Here is a 17,039-nt window from a genome sequence, read left to right on the forward strand (position 1 = left end):
CCCCAAATTTGTCCTATATGCTAAAGAAATGGAAGGAATATTTAGCATGAAACCAAAAGTAGGTGTAATCACCTCATTATACCGGCCGAGGTGTCGCAGTGGTTAGCATACTGGACTCGCATTCGGGAGGACGACGGTTCAAACCCGCGTCCGGCAACCCAGATTTAGGTATTCGTGAATTCCCTAAATCTCTCCAGGCAAATTCCGGGATGGTTCCTTTGACAAGGACGCGACCGATTTCCTTCCCAATCCTTGATGCCACCCGAGCTTCTGCTCCGCCTTTAATGACATCTATGTCGTCGTGATGTTAAACCCAACCTTCCTTCTTTCCTTTCTTTTGTATCACCTTATTTCCAAGAAAAAATTCTCACAATAAAAAAAAAGATTATTCGTTCTATCCCTGTCTCAGAAAGATGTCAAACTGTATCTTGAGCTGGGTATGTTTTTCACAAGCAGTAGGAAAGCCAGTACTGCGGGCAGTTCGCCACTATCTGCGACAAGTATTCTGGAAGCAATAACACAGTGACACGAGTGTCTTTACTTGGTATCACTCGATTCCCAGTGACGGAGCTACTTTCCAACAAAAGAAGCAGCGTGAGAGAAGTTCTCACTGAAAAAGGTTGGCTTCCCCTCTGTATTACATCCGAATGTAAACACCTAAATCACAAATATGTTGGATGTAAACTTTTAACGACAATGTCTTGCGAGAATGATTTCTTCGAAGAAGACAAATCTTATGGCGATAATAAGAACCCTTAATTACATCCAGCCTCGATTAGTGTCACAGAAAAACCCAGCAGTTGGTGGTTGTTATTTTGAGAGACAACGATATATATGCTGTAACTTGAGACTTTATCGCCTGACCTTGTTCAGACAAGGCCCCTCTCGTTGTTTATTCTAAGAGTGTGTACGAAGTCAGCGCGAATCCACTGGTTTGCGATAGTCGATTTCACATCCTCGTTTACTAGAAAACGCGTCAAGGCACTACAACTACCTTTAACGATAATCTTACTACCAGACGCTGACTTTGGTATCATTTCCTCATCCTGCTGCTTGTTATGACATGCCTGTGTTACTCGTTTGATTTACTTTGATCCTGTCACGACTGTGACGCATTTTTTTATATTTATTTATCTGTTCGATTATTTCCGTGGATTTAGTTAGAGCCTTTTGCCGTTTACCTGTGTTGTTCCTGATATCTTCTAGCGCAGATGCAAATACTTTCAGAAGAGGCCTCATGGCTACATATGAAATTATCACTTCAGGTTATAATAAACGCCACCGAAAAAGCTGCAACCAACAAACAGTGACGAAATACAGATGTGAATACCTCAAGCCCGAAATGCATAGGCCTATTGCATTACAAATTAAGTCCCTATCGGCTACCGAAAGCGGATATGTCCTTCCATCTTTAAAGCAAATAAAACAACTACCAGTCTAACACCAACCACAACAGTTAAAATTTTGTCGCAATATGTTAATGTTGAAACAAACCATGCTGCGAAAAGTGGAAAGTAAGAATATGAGAAGGATTTGGAGTAACGAGGAACGAGAAAGTCGAAAGGATGAAGTCAAAGCGTGCCCTAGACTTTGAGTGACAAATTATAAGAGATCGAAGTAAGTTGCCTGGAGAGACTCTGCGGGGCAGAAATGATGTGACTCAGTTCACGTAAGTTGCCTGTAGAGGCTCTGCGGGGCAGAAATGATGTGACTCACTTCACGTCAGTAACCATGCAACTGAGCGACCTACATCCGCTCAGTACGTCAACCGTATGCAGCGTGGCGTGTTGTGAGTCCGGTGTCTCTATGCTATGCTAAACTTTTTGATACACATCAACAGTTAAAAGGGTGCAGGCGACAAGTAATTGAAAAAATAATGAATCAGTATCGTATCGGCATCTTCGACAAAGTCTTTGTATACAACTGGTGCATGACATCTATTCGTGAAGGTTATGTAAACAATTAGAAGAATAACGTGAAGCATGTACCAGTCAAGCCTGCTGAGGATTTTTTTGCCTTTACACCCATTGTAACTGTGAAGTACAGTTACACATCTACAGGCTGTGACTATTTTTATTTCATGCGACATAGTAATCATTTCTAAAACTCCTAAAAACTAATGTCAAAGTTTCTATATTACATGTAGAAAGCAAAATTTTGAAGGTAGTGTTTCTGTCGACTTAAATCGTCCATTTTGATCACACAGAGCTTGATTATTGAGCGATCTTGTTGCAGAACAATACCTCATTCTTAATCAAAACGCAGAGTTCACATAGCGGCCGCGACGCTATATCGGGCTCGGCTGAGCGATTCGGGACGCGTCCGAGACGCGTGGGCCGATGGCAATCCCGGAAGGACACAGAACGTCGGCCTTCGACCCTGCCTTGGGCGCAGACTCTGCTTCCGGAAATGATGCGTGCCTCGACAACGAAGATCATGCGCCAGTTTCACTCGCCCACCTCTAAGTCCTACCCACGGAAGCCCTTACCGCTACCCTCTAAGCTCGGGATCTGCAAGGCATGTCCTTGTCAAAGTTACGAGGTGTTGTGCTAAAGTTCCTGGTCGCGTCAGTCCAATTTCCCCGTCTTATCTACCGCCTGTTGCGAGCTACACGCGTGATTCACTACCGCTGGCGCTCACTGTTATCGGTTGAGAAAGTTGCGGACAATGTAGCAGTCAGTTAAAAGCGTAGTTTGCGGGCTGACCTCACTTCCTGCTGTACATTACTCTCGCTGAATGCCTCCTCGTTTTAGGCCTGTGTCATGCTAAGTGAGACGTTCCTTCATTTTCCATTACGACATAACATATTTGGGTGTTGAGACAGAAAGAAAGAAGAACGCGTCTCACCTTCACAGTTTTCAGTCCCTCCGCTGTTTGTGAAAAAGATCCAACCCGGTTTAAAACATACGTAGTATGTGTTAGAAGTAAGGAGGGAAGCGAAAATATCATACCACAACCGAGTTTCCAATCACGATGGGAAAAAAATAAAATTTTGTCGACACAATTTGATCGGAAAGAGGTCGAGATATTGTGGGGTAAAATGCCTGAGTTTAATCTCAGATCTCTGCGACGTGTTATACACTCTACAAAAAACAAAAAAAGTCGACACATCTCGAAGGAATTATCCGAATGGGACGTAAATCGGTAGATGTGATATAAAAAATGGTTCAAATGGCTCTGAGCACTATGGAAATTAACATCCGTGGTCATCAGTCCCTAGAACTTAGAACTACTTAAACCTAACTAACCTAAGGACATCAAACACATCCATGTCCGAGGCAGGATTCGAACCTGCGACTGTAGCAGTCGCGCGGTCCCGAACTGAAGCGCCTAGAACCGCTCGGCCACCAGTCGCCGACGATGTCATATACATGTACAGACAAACAAATGATTAAAATTTCAGAAATATTGTATGTGATTTATTCAAGAGAAAGAGCATCAAAAATTGAGCAAGAAAAAAACATGGATCAGTCCAATTGGCACGTTAGATCGTCAAAACCCCGAGATGGTTAGACGGCCCTGCCCATGACGCTCCAAACTTTCTCAATTGGGGACAAATCCGTCGACCTTGCTGGCAAAGGCAAGCATAAAGAAACGCAGTAGAAACTCATCGTGTGCGGGCGGGCATTATCTTGTTGAAATGTAAGCTCAGGATAGCTTGTCATGAAGGGCAACAAAAGGGGGAGTAGGGTATCGTCAAGCAATGTGCTGTAAGCGTGTTCCAGGTGACGACCAAAGGGGTCCTGCTATGAAATTAAATGGAACTCCACACCATCGCTGGTTGTTGCTGGACTGTAAGGCAGACAGTCAGGTTTGGTGTCCCATTGACGTCCATGTCGTCTCCAGAGAACGTCTTCGGCCTGGAATCTCACTGACTGGAGTAGAATTGTCTTCAGTGCTGAGTCTCGCTTCAGACAGAGTACCGCTGACTAGCGAACAAGTGTCTGCTGACGACCCACAGCATTCTATCAATCAGTGCAAGCACATGGGCAAGAGGTGGAGCTACGCGTTATTGACTTGCTCAATTTGCGAAACTCTTTCTCCTGAACAAACCGCCCTGTTTTCTGAAGTTGTAATTATTTATTCGTGTGTACATGTACATCACATCTACCTATTTCCGTTCCATTCGTATACGCGTAATTCCTTCGTGGTGCGTATATTTTTTTTTTTTTTTTTTGCGTTAGAGTATATGTAGTGAGGTTGTCACACTATTGTAGTGATCCATCTGTTGATTAGGAAACCTAAGTATTTATTCTCACGGCAGGTGGCTGTTGCCCGGTTTTAGCGGTCAAACAGCCACGCGGATCAGGGAATAACCTGTAGCACATTTTCCCCGTTAATTCTCGTTTCATTTTGTGTATTATGGTCGATCGCAGGTCGATGTTTAGTTTATTTATGTATTTATTTATTTATTTATTTATTTATTAGGGCGAGGAAGGGGTATGAAGGTGAACGTAGACATGCACCCACCCATGTTAAATTTTTATAGTTCATATTAAGATATTGATAATCAGTCACTGAATGTATTGTCATTGCCAAATCTCTAGTATGTGTCCACTGTCCCAAAATGCCAACGGCCTGGGCGCAGTGGTAATCCCACTTTCCGTCAGATCACCTAAGTGAAGCGCTGTTAGACTTGACTTCCATTGTCAGATGGAACACTGTCCGGGTCTGCCGAGCGCTGAAGCCAAGCAGCGTGCACTCAGCCCTCGTGAGGCCAATGGAGGAGATTCTTGATTGAGAAGTAGCGGGTCTGGTCACGAAAACTGACAATTGCCGCGAGACCGGTGTGCTGACCACATGTCCCTTCATATCCGCTTCCAGGGCAGAGGCTGACACTGCGATCGATAGGTACCGTTGGACCTCACGAGGCCTGTTCGACGGAGTTTAGTTTAGTTTAACTCCCAAGAATATTGTTTGCGAGGGAAGACTAACTAAGCATTCATTTCATATTCTGCAAGAGCGCTGCTAACCAAGCCGCTGTGCGCCCTGATACCTATATCATCACCATCATGATCGTCGTCATCGCCGTACGCCCTTGTAGAAAGCGTCGAAGCCTGGTGCGGACTCAGCTGTGAGCACCGCGCGGTGTCTCATTCATTGCCAGTCGCGCTGCGTCGACGCTGGGACTCGGCCAACATCTTTTTCAAGGGGAACCTCCGTAATGAAGAAGACTTGGCAACGAAGGGACGGCGCCACTGCCAACTGCAGAGCGCCGGCTCCACTGACTCAACAGCCCGTGTCACGCTCCGCAGCCACTACCTGCGTTCCCTACCACGTATCAAATCTCTTATTTCGTTTTGCTCCTGCTGTGCTGATAGAGTGACGTTCTAAGAAATCCAGTCCGACAAATATTGCAGTAAAATCTAGTTACATCTGGACGAAACATTCCTTTCGTGCGCGGACTGGAAACTGACTCTCGGTGCAGAGGTGGACCAATGCGTTGTTACAAAACTGTTAAGGCTTTCGTGGCCACTTGTTGGCTGGCCAGTGTGACCGAGCGGTTCTAGGCGCTTCAGTCTGGAGCCGCGCGACCACTACGGTCGCAGGTTCGAATCCTGCCTCGGGCGTGGATGTGTGTGCTGTCCTTAGGTTAGTTGGGTTTAAGTAGTTCTACGTTCTAGGGGACTGGTGACCACAGCAGTTAAGTCCCATAGTGCTCAGAGCCAGCCAGCCACTTGTTGACAAACTGTCTGTTGTCTTCCGTCTCGGGTTGTTCGACCGACGTTCGTCTGATGATTTTTCTGACGTTTCGCCAGCGCGAGTGGCTGGCATTGTCAAAGTTTTAACCTCCAGCCACTCGTGCTGGCAAAACATCAGAAAAATCATCAGACGAGCGTCGGTCGAACAACCGGATACAGAAGCCAACAGGCAGTTTGTCAACGCGTTATTGCCTTACTGAATTTGTGAAGCTCTTTCTTTTGAATAAATCATCTAATTTTTCTGAAACTGTAATCATTGGTTGTCTGTACACGTACATCTAATTTACTGATTTCCGTCCCATTCGGATAATACCTTCGCGGAGGGACCTTTTTTTTTTTAAGTGAAAAATAAATGTCCCTTGTCCTGAGTACAGGCGACCCCATACTAGACGGGATTAAGATGAAGAAGTCAGATACATCACTAACTACTTGCAAACCTCTGCAAGTGTATTACGTATTGCCACACGCTGCAGCGGTAGCATTGAAGCGCAGGTGAGCGACGAATCCTACGTCCCGATTGTTCCACCGTTAATGTCGGAGCCAGCAGCAGATAAGCACCTATCTGACCCGATTAGATAGTAACGCCAGATACATTTCTCTCGATCTGGCTTCTGTCTCCAGCGGCCCACCTCGTCTCTTCTTCGGAAACGATTCCCTCCCAGGCGCGGCGGCACTGCAGCGGTGAGCGAGGGCTGTGTGGGACGTTTTCTCCCGCGCGAAGTTTGTCAACACCTGCCCGATGCACGAGCAGAGCGCTGACAGCCGTGAAGGCTAAAACGGAAAGCAGTGGTCCGGCGGCAAAGAGAAAAGCCGGCGGCTGTAATCGCGGGGAAACGGTCGGCTGCAAAACGAAAGCCGGCCGTCGGATTTTGTAAAGAGGGCCGAGCTGCGAAGGTCGGCAAGGCGCTGGTGCTGTCCGATGGGGCGTGACGCCACCCTCCAACCTCCGGAGGGGAGGGCGGGAAGACCTTCGGTCTTCCAGCAAATCCGTTTTCTCGATTCGGCCAAAAGCGCAGAATCGTGCAAATCCGAGATCGAGTTACGACAGGAGTGGGAGGTTTTGAGAGAAACGTTCTGTCGATATAGAGGTCATTAGACACGGTATCCCAGGACCAACGTGAAGTGATTAAAGCAAGTGTGTGTGTGCGAAACACATTCGCTGAAGTGGGAATTCTTCTGTCATCAGCTCTATTGAGTACGGCTACACTACCCGCTGGTGACATGAAAATTTGTCCTACACCGGGAGTCTAAGCTGGATTTCTCGTTTATCGCGAGCGGTTGCCTTACAATTTACGCTATCCAAGCACCTGAACTTCCATGTGTTGTGTTGTCTACATCCTCAAGTAGAAAACGTCACGTATGGAAGCTAGGGTGGGTTCGAAGAGCGTGCACCGATAGCCTAAAGGTAAGGCAATAAGCGGGATATCTGGCTTCGACTCCCGGCCAGGCATAAATTTTCATATGTTACCAATGGATATTCTAGCCATACCCAATACAGACTATGCTACAATAATTCGCAACGAAGCGAATCTGTTTCGAAAAATATTTCGACAGCTGTAGGATCGTCAACCAGAATACTGTATTATTTACTTTAGACTGTGTAAGTAGGCTGTTTAGATTTTTATGTTGGTAACGCCACGTAGCGCTCTGTATGAAAATCACTGGCTGTGCTGTGTGCAGTCTGTGGCTGGTTGGAATTGTTGGAATATTCGCTATTGTAGTGTTGGGCAATTGGATGTAAACAGAGCGTAGTGTTGCGCAGTTGGAGGTGAGCCGCCAGCAGTGGTGGATGTGGGGAGTGAGATGGCGGAGCTTTGAGAGCGGATGATCTGGACGTGTGTCCATCAGAAAGAGTAAATTTGTAATACTGGATATCATGAACTGATATCCAGTATTATATATATACATATGACTTTTGAACATTATTAAGGTAAATACATTGTTTGTTCTCTATTAAAATCTTTCATTTGCTAACTATGCCTATCAGTAGTTAGTGCCTTCAGTAGTTAGAATCTTTTATTTAGCCGGAAGTATTGCAGCAGTTCGAGTAACGAATATTTTTGTGAGGTAAGTGATTCATGAAAGGTATAGGTTATTGTTAGTCAGGGCTATTCTTTTGTAGGGATTATTGAAAATCAGACTGCGTTGCGCTAAAAATATTGTGTGTCAGTTTAGTGTCGATCAGAATAAGTAAAGAGAGAAATGTCTGAGTACGTTCAATTCTGTTCAGCTGTTTGAAAATCAAATAACGTAAGAGGTTTATGAGCACAGTAATTAATAATTTTTTCTAAGGGGACGTTTCAACTAGGTCGGGTGGAAAGAGGCTTAAACCAAGCGTCCTGGTATTTAAGCACGGAGCCACGTCAGTTTGCGTCTGTTTTTTGCTAGTATTGTGTCTTGTTATGTAAGGCTTCTCCGCTGCAGGCGGATGACGTCGATATCTTTCCACAATACTTCGGTTCGGCTGACAACTTGGCCAGACCAGTTTCTCTCCTGAACATGGCTGCCTCATTTTCAGTCGAAATAATGCGGCAAGATGTCAGTATAACCCTTAAACAGTTCTAAAACTCTACGGAATAGTCATTACAGCGGGAAAACGTCAAGTATTCCGTCTCACGGTAGTATCTTGTTGGTCTGCCCCTGCACGCAGGTACTCTGTGCTTCATACATTTTCTTGAGAATGGAATTCATAGAATTTCATCACGTTTTCTAGAGATATGATAAGCAGAGAATTGTAGACTGAGTAACAGCGGATGCAGATTGTCTAATCATGCTATTCCGAAAATATGAATGCTTCCTCATGTCGTTAAACAGATGAACTGTTCAATCTCTGTTGCATTTCGATTTATGTTAACGAACCGGATGATGACCACTTGCAAAGAATCGCCGAAACGTTGGTTTATGATACATGAGGCGGAGAAGTTTTACTGAAGGTGACAACAGCCGCAGCAGCCTACACACACAGGTACGAATTGTATTCGTAAAGTTAGCTTTCGGGCAGGTACCACACTCGTAAAAAATTTCTGAAATTACAACCTTTTCCACTTGTAATCATTATTTTCCACCATTAACCAATAGCTGCCTTGATTAAGTGCAAGCCACCAGCATACGGTGGGCATACATGAAACTTACAAGTATTTCTCCGTCATATGCTGATGGCTTGACGGCTATGCAGCTTCCTCTCATAAATGTCTGCTAAGGCTATAAAATGGCAAATACTGGAAAATAAACAATGATTTCAAGCGGAAAGTGTTGACAATTCAGAATTTTGAAGAAAAGTTTTGCACATTGTTATTAGATTTATCAGGACACTGTGACGGAAATACTTTCCACAAGATAAATTAAAAGTTTTTATGTGTTTCAAGTGTCCTGCCATATGTCCTGACGTCCTCCTGCTTAACTGGGTGGTAACGTGCTCCCATGCACTGGGCCCGGTTTCGATTCCTCCCTCGGGCATGGGTGTGTGTGTTTGTCCTTAGGCTAATTTAGATCAAGTAGTGTGTAAGCTTAGGGACTGATGACCTTAGCAGTTAAGTCCCATAAGACTTCACACACATTTGATTTTTTTTTTTCGATTCCCTGCCGGGTTAGGGATTTTCTTCGGTCGGGCACTGCGTGTTGTGTTGTCCTCAACATCATTTCATCCTCATAACCAGCCGCATGTCACCACATGTGGCGCCGAATGAAACAAGACTTGCACTTGGCGGCCGAACCCGACTGGGACATCCAGTCAACAATGCCATACGATTATTTCATTTCATACGTCCTGACGAATGCCAGGTTGTTTCTTCCAACACAACGGGTTATTCCATGCCACATCTTTGACCAAGAAAGATAGCTCTCCGTCTTGTATGATTTGCAGGACGAAGTAATGTCGATTGAAAAAGCTACACTGTGCATGTTCACGCTCTGGCAGAAGGACAGGCGCAGATAGAAGATTGTGGCTTCGTAAAGAAGGTGATTTGCTCAGATCCTGGTCCCAGTTACGATTCACCAATACGTTTTAAGTTGAAATCTCTGGCAGACAAACTGTGTGTCAATACAGATTCTTGCCTACATCAGGCAACGTTGTTGTGGGTATTTCCCACTAAGGGCAAGAGGGTTACAGATCCGGCTGACAATTTTAATATAAATAAGTTTCAACACAGCCCAGTGATGTGAAAGATTCATTACCCACTTAATTTGCCACCTTGATTTACACTCCTCCTTCAGGCGTCGACAGAGTTTCGTCTCGTGTTGACCCGGGAGTTTTCTTACCAGTTTGGACAGCGTTTTCTCTTTGGACGCCAAGTGTGGCTGTCACAATAGCGCAGCTGCAACCTGTGGCTTTATATCTCTCTGAAAGGCCAGTTGCCCTACCACCAGAGTGAGGATACAGAGAGAGAGAGAGACAGAGAGAGCACAGTTCCTGCCCAGCCCGTACGCTGCAGATGTGAGCCGAGCCAGCGGCAACACAAGCCGCGCCAGTGCTGGCGCCGCGCCCGAACGCAATCCCACGTCACGCAGCAAAAAGACGCGTACATCACGCACCGAGCCCGTCCAGCACGTGTTGCGCTCGCGGCCCTTCCCCAGCAGCTCTGTGAGGGACCTGCTGCACACCAGTCAGCGGCAGTCGAGGCGGTCTCAACTACAACCACAGTACAACTAAGCTGGGGATTATGGTAGCGTAAGCAGGCAGCTCAGCCTAGTAAATGGACTGCTCCGTTGGGAAGAGAGGTGCAGGGTAAAAAAGCCTCTCCTTTTTCTCGCTGGGCAAGCAGTACACTGAAATTAACATTTCTTTAACGCTACCTACTATAATACAACTATAGGGTGTTTCAGTTGCCCCTACCGATATAGCTTTATGCAGCCCGCAATGTTATAACTGGCTTGGTTGGGTTGAGTTGTTTGGGGAAGGAGACCAGATAGCGAGGTCATCGGTTTCATCGGATTAGGGAAGGAGGGGGAAGTAAGTCAGCCGTGCCCTTTCAAAGGAACCATCCCGGCACCTGCCTGGAGCGATTTTGGAAATCACGGAAAACCTAAATCAGGATGGCCGGACGCGGGATTGAACCGTCGTCCTCCCGAATGCGAGTCCAGTGTGTAACCACTGCGCCACCTCGCTCGGTCGCAATGTTATAGCTGGCATTCGTAAAACACGGGCGAGATTTTCATATTCTCTGGCGCAAACTATTGGTCCCACAGAAAAAAAATGAGCAGGACCTTTTTGTAGGAAATTTAACGTAGTTCAATTTTGTACTTGGATACATTTCCGCTGGAGACATCAGTTTTCGAGTTATTCGAGAAAAGCATACGAAAATGACCCTCAAACTCACCTCCAGTTTACACTGAACTAGTCAGGATTTCTCGTACGTTGTTCGTGGCACTCCCTCCTAGCACTGTACAAGAATTTCCGACTACACGAAGTATTCCCGATATTCGAGCTCCTTTCGTTTCTGTCGATTGGGCTACTACTCTGCCAGCATTCGACCACTTCGTTAACATTATTAAATCAACCGTGCTCTTGAATGCGATGAACGTAAAACGACTTTTGTTAACGTCTTGATAAAACTAATAACGTTGCCAGCTCGTCTAAACTTAACCCCTAAAAGCACAGTAGTTTCATAGACAGGAGGATGGACGAATACAACGATGCAGTGGTGTTAAAACTGACAAAACTGTTACATAAAATTTACACAAAAGACAGTTTTACAAGTTCTAAGTTCCCGCCTAAGCCAGTGGCGTAATAAGGCAACCCAATGAAAACCAAAAAATTAGAAGATGGGAAACATTTTAACAATGGCAAGAGGGAGTGCCATGAACAACACATTAGAAATCCTGACAGGTGTGATCCGAGTGTGGGAGTGGGGGTGTGTCTGAAGGTCACTTTCCTACGTTTTTCTTGAATAACTCGAAAGCTACGGCCTCTAGTGAAAGCGTATCTCAGTACAATATTTCACTACTTTAAATTTTGTACAGGAAGATCCTGTTCAATTTTTTCTGTAGGACTAACAGTTCGCAAGGAGCGAGCGAGAGAATATGAAACACCTTGCGCGTGGTTTATGAATTCGAGCTATAAAATTGCGTGTTACATAAAAGACAGCGGTAGAGGAAGCTGAATCTTTCTGGATTACAAGGTGTCGCTAGAGGAATGGTCAGTATTCAGGGATATGGCAGGAAAAATCATTCGAAGCTAAAAAGTGTAGTAAACATGGACTCTAAACTCCATACCTTGAAGCTATGAGCACTTGTTCAGTAGAAGAATTGAAGTGCTCATAGCTCTGAAAGAATGCAATTAAATCCCATATTTACTAGGCTTTATGTAACGTGTTGTGTGTGTGTGTGTGTGTGTGTGTGTGTGTGTGTGTGTGTGTGTATTTGCATGTCTGTGTGTCTGTGGAGCAAGTCACGAAAAGGAAACATGTCCTGCTATTAAACATTGCTGTGTTCGACGGTATGAGTTTCGAAAATAAAAGTAATGCAATTCCACGAAACCTGTCACGCAATACAAACGCATATCGTAACCTTCTGATTTGCTACCACGTCATTCGATAAGATAAAGAAAATTTCATGTTCGAGTTGGTGCAGTGTGGATAAGCAATAATTCGTACGTCGCTCATGAATCGGCCTTCCGCTCATGTGTTCCACCTTGGAAGGACATTAACAGACTTGCGGTCTTGTTGAGCTGTCCGATTGAGAAGCGCTTTGACCAGTGTGATGTAACGGCGCCTGAGAAATCTGTTCCCAATGAGCAGAAAAGGCAGACAGCTTCGACAACGGAGCTGTGACGCAGATTTATTGGGCGTCAATTGAGAACGCTCAACGGGCTGCTGGCACTAGAGAGCATTCTCCAATATTGCTACCAACGGACGCAACCTGAACACCTTTGCTCAAGGTTTTTCACAAAGTGTCCCCAGTGAAATAGACGTCATCCTGTGAAGCAAAACCTATACACAGGAGCAACTATCAGAAACCTCTAGTAAAGTGTTAGAGTTCAATACATATTTGTATTGTTCATTAATAAAAATGGTGAGAAGACAAGGGTTTGCTTTAAACAACTATATTTTTGGCTACGTATCCGCATCTGACTACAGCAAAAGAAGTAAGGAAACTATTTTTTTAGAAGGAACAACAGTTAACACTGAAGTAGTAGCGTGCGTCACGTGGGATTGAACTACCGCCTAGTTACCAATGGATCACGACGATATCTGTCGTGTACTGTAGAGGTTCTGCCAGGATAAAGAAAGCTTTTAGCGTGACGAAAAACGGTATCATGCATTCATGTGTCTTGAAGCGAATAATTTGAAATTTATTCGCATGAATTATATCTCCTATTTGAAGGGAGTGACAAATAGAAGAAAGTTTGTATTTTCGTATACACCGGTATACAGGAACATTTACTTCGAAATTTCGGGGCGTAGTTCCCGGAAATAAAATACTATGAGAACCCGAAAGATGAAGAAAAATCATAGGAGCATTTCAGGAAAGTGAGAAATGAAAAATCGATTCGGAAAAATCGTTACCGTATTGATGATTACTGACAAAGCACGGATTCGAATGTCATTTCGTCGTAGGTCACCCATGAATTCGAGGTAATACTGAAAATCTTGAAACCGGTAGGCAAACGAAGTAAATCGTTTTAAGTCAAAGCTTAAGCTTTGTTCATAACATTAATAATTAATTAGTATTTAATAATCTAAGGCCGGCCGGTGTGGCCGAGCGGTTCGAGGCGCTTCAATTTGGAACCGCGCGACCGCTACGGTTGCAGGTTCGAATCCTGCCTCGGGCATGGATGTGTGTTATGTCCTTAGGTTAGTTAGGTTTAACTGGTTCTAAGTTCTGGGGGGCTGATGACTTCCGATGTTAAGTGCCATAGTGCACAGAGCCATTTGAACTATTAATAATTTAAACACGTTATATGCATCCGGCATGTTTTCCTGATGCCAAAGCCTGTCGTCGGCAACTATACATCTTACCAATTCAATGCTATGTTTAGGAGATCGATAACATTTATTCATTGTTTTCTTACGGATCATCGTTGCATCTTTTGAGACCTGCCATCGTGGGTCCTCGTGAGCGGCTGCGAAACATACTGGTTTTTATTCTCTTGTATAAAAACTTTTATCATGGTTTTTTTAATGCCAGTCTTGCATATTGTCGTTAAGACTTCTGTGCTCAAAGAAATGATTAATGAACAAATGAAAAGCAACAATTATCACTTTACTAGCGATGCTCAGGTAACACGTCAGGTCATTGGAGAGGGCACTTCACCTTTACGTAATGGAAATTAAGGTAATCTGTTACCATATCGAGTTAACAAAATTATTATTTGCGAACGTATGATGTCATGATCTTAGCGAACACCTGTTTGACTAAGGAACACGTGTGTTTTGTGTTCTATATTTTGGTACCGAGCTAGTCAACGCTTTCGTTATGAAAGTGATCTCAACTCAGGGAAGCCGGCCGGGGTGGCCGAGCGGTTCTAGGCGCTACTGTCGCTACGGTCGCAAGTTCGAATCCTGCCTCGGGCATGGATGTGTGTGATGTTCTTGGGTTAGATAGGTTTAAGTAGTTCTCACTTCTAGGGGACTGATGACCTCAGAAGTTAAGTCCCATAATACTCAGAGCCATTCAACTCAAGGAAGAAAGTTGATATTATGGTTTTCAGGTGTGCCGTTAATGATACCGATTTCGACGAGTGGTATCTTCCGTACAGCGAATTCTAAAGTAATGACAATGAGCGTCAGAGACCGAGAAAATTCCGAGCGAGATTTGCGCGGAAGTTCAGATTCCGTTTACGAGTAGGAGGTGAGTCATGCCTTAGACCATTGAAGCCGGAACGATCTCCGTGCGCTGACAAACGGAAGCGTGTGTTCCGGCTCGCGTTGCGTGTGGTGGGCTGTGCGTCATCGTTGGCGGCTTGCGACACGTCGTGAGCGCCAGCAGCAGCTGCGGAAAGGCAGGTCGGCTGTCATCTCACCGCAGCTAGGGACCGCTCGTTCATGACTGGCTCCCAGCCCCGACATGTCCTTGCCACATTGTATGCAGATATCGCGCCATCAGCGGTGCCCAAAAGTGGGCGGGTACCTGCTACCCTCAGTCTGTTAGCAACTTTGCTATTGGACGGCATACCAAAACTCATGTGACAGATGCATACACAAGTAATCTTTAAAGGTATCCTTATTTTCTTATACTCGTTAGCAATCGAGGGTCACGTAATAGAAAAGTGAAATTCTTTGCACGTTTTCTCCGGGCTCAATCTTGCAAAATGTACCTCGGGGGCTGAATCAGCGGTCAGTGTTCATAAAAAAAAAAATCGCACGTCCAACAAAACGTTGTTAATGACTACTTACTGCAGTTTAACTACTTTCGTCTTACATCAGAATAACGCCCTGTTCAACAATACCACTCTTCTAAAAAGTCACACCATCTCACGCTATTCCATGACAATAAGATATCTAATTCAGTCCTCATTTTAATTTATACTCAAAACAATAACTAATATATATATATAAAGTTTTTCATAGTCACCAGGTTTCAAAACAACTATGTAATGTGCGCGAAGGCGAAAACCTTTTATATTAACATATGCGTATATGACGCTTTCGTGCGAATCCATCACTCAACAAAGTTCATCCTGTCGTGTGAAATACCTCCAAATGATAGTGCAAATACACGTATAAGAGATATTATTATTATTATTAGTATCGGGCCGAATGTTTAAATATGCGTTACTGTCAACGAATTTAGAGGTATTCTGCCAAGAAAAAAAGACAGCTGACAGTTTTCATTTTTGACAGTAAATGTTTCGATGTATTTCCCCAACCACAGTCCGCTGTTTCCAAATCAAGAACTGTATTTCCTACCAAAAAGAACACGAAAAAAATGTCCGAAATATTTGCGCCCTGAAGAAAATTTTACCAACATGTAGTGCATTAGCAGATAAAACACATATTGAGATGATCAATCCCTTTTCTTTTACGTTCTTGCTGCTGCGGGATCGACCTACTGTTTGTCTTCGAACAAGAATCTGTAAAAATAATGATTTATGGATGTTTCGAGGGATTCTTTCAGCATTCTACGGTAGTAATTAGTGGTAGTAGTGAGTGGAGAACTGTAAGAGCAAGTTAAAAACGCACTTATAAACGAAAAGCACAAAGTGGCGAGTGGTGTACAATATATACTGTGGGGAATTCATGTTTTTATACTTTTTTATTTGCAAATATCACGTTTTTGTATCAAGAAGATAAAACAACAAACATGTGAAAATATACGTCTGCCTTTACTTTTTTGAAAGTGTTTTGAAAAAAAGTAAACAATAGTGGCTAGATAGTTACGTAATCTTTGTAGGAAATGTTCTGTATAACGGAAGGTTGTCGACTTATCTTGTTAAAGTTTACCCAAGACAGCTCAAATAAAATTAAAGCTACTCATAACAAGTACAGTTTTTATGGAAGAAACTGCAATGCATTACAAGTGCTGCGATGGAAGTATCCTAAATGTGCGTAAGAACTACTCCCGCACCCTTCCCATGTAAACTGTTTGTCTCGTATTTAAAGTGATACTTTACGAGTAGCGCGAAAATAAGAAGTAAGGCAACCTGCCAGTGCGTCGGAGAAAAGTTTCGTAGTGCCCTGCATACGGATACGGCAGCTGCTCGCGTACTCACCATTGCGTTTGTGTCCGAGATGTCTCCTCCCACGGGGAAGGCGTGTCCCGCTCCGCAAAGGAGGGCGCACGCCAGCACAGAGATCGCTGCCGCTGCGGTCCACATGCTGGTTGCCGCAACACTCGTGTGTCTGTGTGTCCTGGTCACTCGAGACGCGTCGTCCACGGCAATCTCGCCTAGCTCTTGTACCACTACCAAGCTACCGTGGACCAGCTGCCTGTCAGTTCCCAGACCCTACCTGCCGACTGTCCGCGGCGCGAACCCAACAGTGGTGTGACGGCGCGCGCGCCCGCGCGTTTTATTGCGGGCATAAGTCCCGCTTCCCAGAACGGCGCGCGGGTGGGGGCGAGCGGCCGCCAATCACGTGGCTGCTGAGCGTGCTGCCGCCTGGCGACCGCCGCCGCAACTCCGTCCTCGAACTTGGCTCCGTAGCTTCCGAATGCATTCGTTGAACACATAGGGACACTCGTGCACTGCATCTTCAGGCCTTACAACGCCCTTCAGCTTTCCTGTTCTTTCAAAATTTCACGTCACACGACATTTGGTTACGTTTGTCCTTTCTTTGTCATTTTAGTAACAGATTCGACAATCGCAAATCATCATAAGCATAACCGAGTTCTTCGCACATGAACCCCTTGGTTTAGAGCAGGGGCGTCCAACCCGCGGGTCGCTTGTGTCCTAAAGCATGT

The 17,039-nt window shown here is 44.8% G+C and overlaps 1 protein-coding gene across 5 annotated transcripts in view; it reads right to left on the bottom strand.

Annotated features, from left to right (window-relative positions):
• LOC126336836 (matrix metalloproteinase-24) overlaps nt 1-16,665 on the bottom strand; it is a 169,298-nt gene extending 152,633 nt beyond the window's left edge. Inside the window, exon 1 of one of the 5 annotated variants that reach the window (XM_050000913.1) lies at nt 16,351-16,649. In XM_050000913.1, coding sequence (XP_049856870.1) covers nt 16,351-16,455 — 105 coding nt within the window. In that variant the 5' untranslated portion in view covers nt 16,456-16,649. Of the gene's footprint in view, nt 1-16,350 lie in introns of all 5 variants that reach the window. The other 4 variants (XM_050000915.1, XM_050000912.1, XM_050000914.1 and 1 more) reach the window with 4 other exon arrangements.
• Nucleotides 16,666-17,039: the final 374 nt, after the last annotated feature.

The sequence above is a fragment of the Schistocerca gregaria genome, chromosome 2 (genome assembly GCF_023897955.1).
Source record: "Schistocerca gregaria isolate iqSchGreg1 chromosome 2, iqSchGreg1.2, whole genome shotgun sequence".
Lineage (NCBI taxonomy): Eukaryota > Metazoa > Arthropoda > Insecta > Orthoptera > Acrididae > Schistocerca > Schistocerca gregaria.